Source organism: Echiichthys vipera (genome assembly GCF_963691815.1).
Source record: "Echiichthys vipera genome assembly, chromosome: 16".
NCBI lineage: Eukaryota > Metazoa > Chordata > Actinopteri > Perciformes > Trachinidae > Echiichthys > Echiichthys vipera.
The window spans coordinates 29,926,530-29,928,852 of record NC_139841.1 but is presented as its reverse complement, the minus strand read 5'-3'; the positions used below and the strand labels follow the sequence as shown (position 1 = coordinate 29,928,852).

Here is a 2,323-nt window from a genome sequence, read left to right as displayed (position 1 = left end):
AAACAAATCCTTGACTTTTATTGATCATGTGACGACAAAGAGGATTCAGGACATTCTTCACAAACATGTTCTTGGAAACACAGGAAGTCACTATGTTACAAAACTGCTCCTGAGCTGGTTTATGAAAATATAGATTATTTATTTGTCTCGTGTTTTTTTTTTTACGTTTCTCACAAAAGATAAAAAACACTTTGCAGTGAAGTTGGATTTTAGTTTCACTTCATAAAAAGATGATTTTGTGTGTTTGTCTCGATGATTCATGAGTTAATAATAATAATTATTAATAATTAGTGTTCTCTACAAGTGCCAACGGTTATTCAACACTTCCAGTTCTGCGTCTCGTCAGATTCACTTCCTGTTTTTAGAGTTTCAGGAAATAAAGAAACAAAGAAAATCACACGAGAGAAGAACGAGAGAAGAACGAGAGAAGAACGAGAGAAGAACGAGCGGGTGTTTAAACATCTGACACAAATATCAGGTTTGATCTGGTTACGCTTGATTTTAGGGTCTTTGATGAACGACATGTTGAACGTTAGTGTTTCAGGTCTAATCAAAGTTTAGTGAACTGGATCTTTAGAAACCAGGTCCCAGAGGGTGAGGATGGTAAACGCCCCCCATGGCGTCGTGCTCTGGACGGTGAAGCTCAGACTTTGTTAAAGGACGGCGTCATGGCCCCACCTCCGACCTCTGACCCCGCGGCGTCACGGCCCCACCTCCGACCTCTGACCCCGCGGCGTCATGGTCCCACCTCTGACCTCTGACCCCGCGGCGTCATGGCCCCACCTCCGACCTCTGACCCCGCGGCGTCATGGCCCCACCTCTGACCTCTGACCCCGCGGCGTCACATAACAACAACAGTGCTGCTGCGTGAGAGGACAGAGACGGACCCAGAGACTGTTTAGTGAACTGGACTCTGAGCCACATGCATGGGACTGAATGAGGCCCAGCACAGATGTCTCCCTTTTCCCTGATGCTCTGAATAAGGAGCTAAACTGCTCTAGGCTCTGTTTCTAAATCCAGTTCTAAGAAGCTGTGAAAAGTCTCTAAATGTAGTGAGAAAGTGGCTCCTGGGAGTGCTTTGGGACGGGGAAGGGGCTCCCAGCAGCACCCTCTGCTCAGTGAGGACACTAACTGCAGAGTGAAGGGGCTCCCAGCAGCCCCCTCTGCTCAGTGAGGACACTAACTGCAGAGTGAAGGGGCTCCCAGCAGCCCCCTCTGCTCAGTGAGGACACTAACTGCAGAGTGAAGGGGCTCCCAGCAGCCCCCTCTGCTCAGTGAGGACACTAACTGCAGAGTGAAGGGGCTCCCAGCAGCCCCCTCTGCTCAGTGAGGACACTAACTGCAGAGTGAAGGGGCTCCCAGCAGCACCCTCTGCTCAGTGAGGACACTAACTGCAGAGTGAAGGGGCTCCCAGCAGCACCCTCTGCTCAGTGAGGACACTAACTGCAGAGTGAAGGGGCTCCCAGCAGCCCCCTCTGCTCAGTGAGGACACTAACTGCAGAGTGAAGGGGCTCCCAGCAGCCCCCTCTGCTCAGTGAGGACACTAACTGCAGAGTGAAGGGGCTCCCAGCAGCCCCCTCTGCTCAGTGAGGACACTAACTGCAGAGTAAAAGGTGGTTTTCCCTCGTTTGAACAAACGCTAAAAACAACGAACTTGATATAAAGTTTGACCGTAAACGGATAAATGACTCATGACTCGTGTCCCGTGATTCTGAAGAGAACAGAGAAAGTGAGAAAGTAGAGAAGGATTAAAAGCGCCTCGGCCTCAGACTCTGATGAGGAAGTCCAGGCCCAGCGAGGCGGGGATGTGCAGCGTCTCCAGGCTGAGGGCGGACGGCGTGTACGGGAAGAGCACGGGGAACGTGTGCTTGGTGTCCGCCAGCAGCTGCGGAGGGTCGTTCCTCTGCTGAGGCCGGTTCTGCAGCACACAAGGAGACGGGAGGTCAACAGGAGGACCGAAGACCCGCCCGCCACCGAGGGACCCGCCCGCCACCGAGGACCCGCCCGCCACCGAGGGACCCGCCGCCACCGAGGGACCCGCCCGCCACCGAGGACCCGCCCGCCACCGAGGGACCCGCCGCCACCAGGGACCCGCCCGCCACCGAGGACCCGCCCGCCACCGAGGGACCCGCCGCCACCAGGGACCCGCCCGCCACCAGGGACCCGCCCGCCACCATGGACCCGCCCGCCACCGGGGGACCCGCCCGCCACCGAGGGGCCCGCCCGCCACCCAGGGACCCGCCCGCCACCGAGGGACCCGCCCGCCACGAGGGACCCGCCCGCCACCAGGGACCCGCCCGCCACCAGGGACCCGCCCGCCACC

The 2,323-nt window shown here is 56.5% G+C and overlaps 1 protein-coding gene and 1 long non-coding RNA gene across 5 annotated transcripts in view; both read right to left on the bottom strand.

Annotated features, from left to right (window-relative positions):
• LOC310958718 lies at nt 1–1,202 on the bottom strand. The gene is made up of 2 exons (XR_014593551.1): nt 756–1,202; nt 1–685 (listed from the first exon to the last, which is right to left on the bottom strand). It is a non-coding gene; the product is annotated as an uncharacterized lncRNA (long non-coding RNA).
• Nucleotides 1,203–1,428: 226 nt separating this feature from the next.
• myo5b (myosin VB) overlaps nt 1,429–2,323 on the bottom strand; it is a 50,115-nt gene continuing 49,220 nt past the window's right edge. For 2 of the 4 annotated variants that reach the window (XM_083929783.1, XM_083929782.1), the window contains one exon: nt 1,429–1,918. In XM_083929783.1, the coding sequence (XP_083785909.1) occupies nt 1,766–1,918 (153 nt within the window). In that variant the 3' untranslated portion in view covers nt 1,429–1,765. The remainder of the gene's footprint in view (nt 1,919–2,323) is intronic. The other 2 variants (XM_083929781.1, XM_083929780.1) reach the window with 1 other exon arrangement.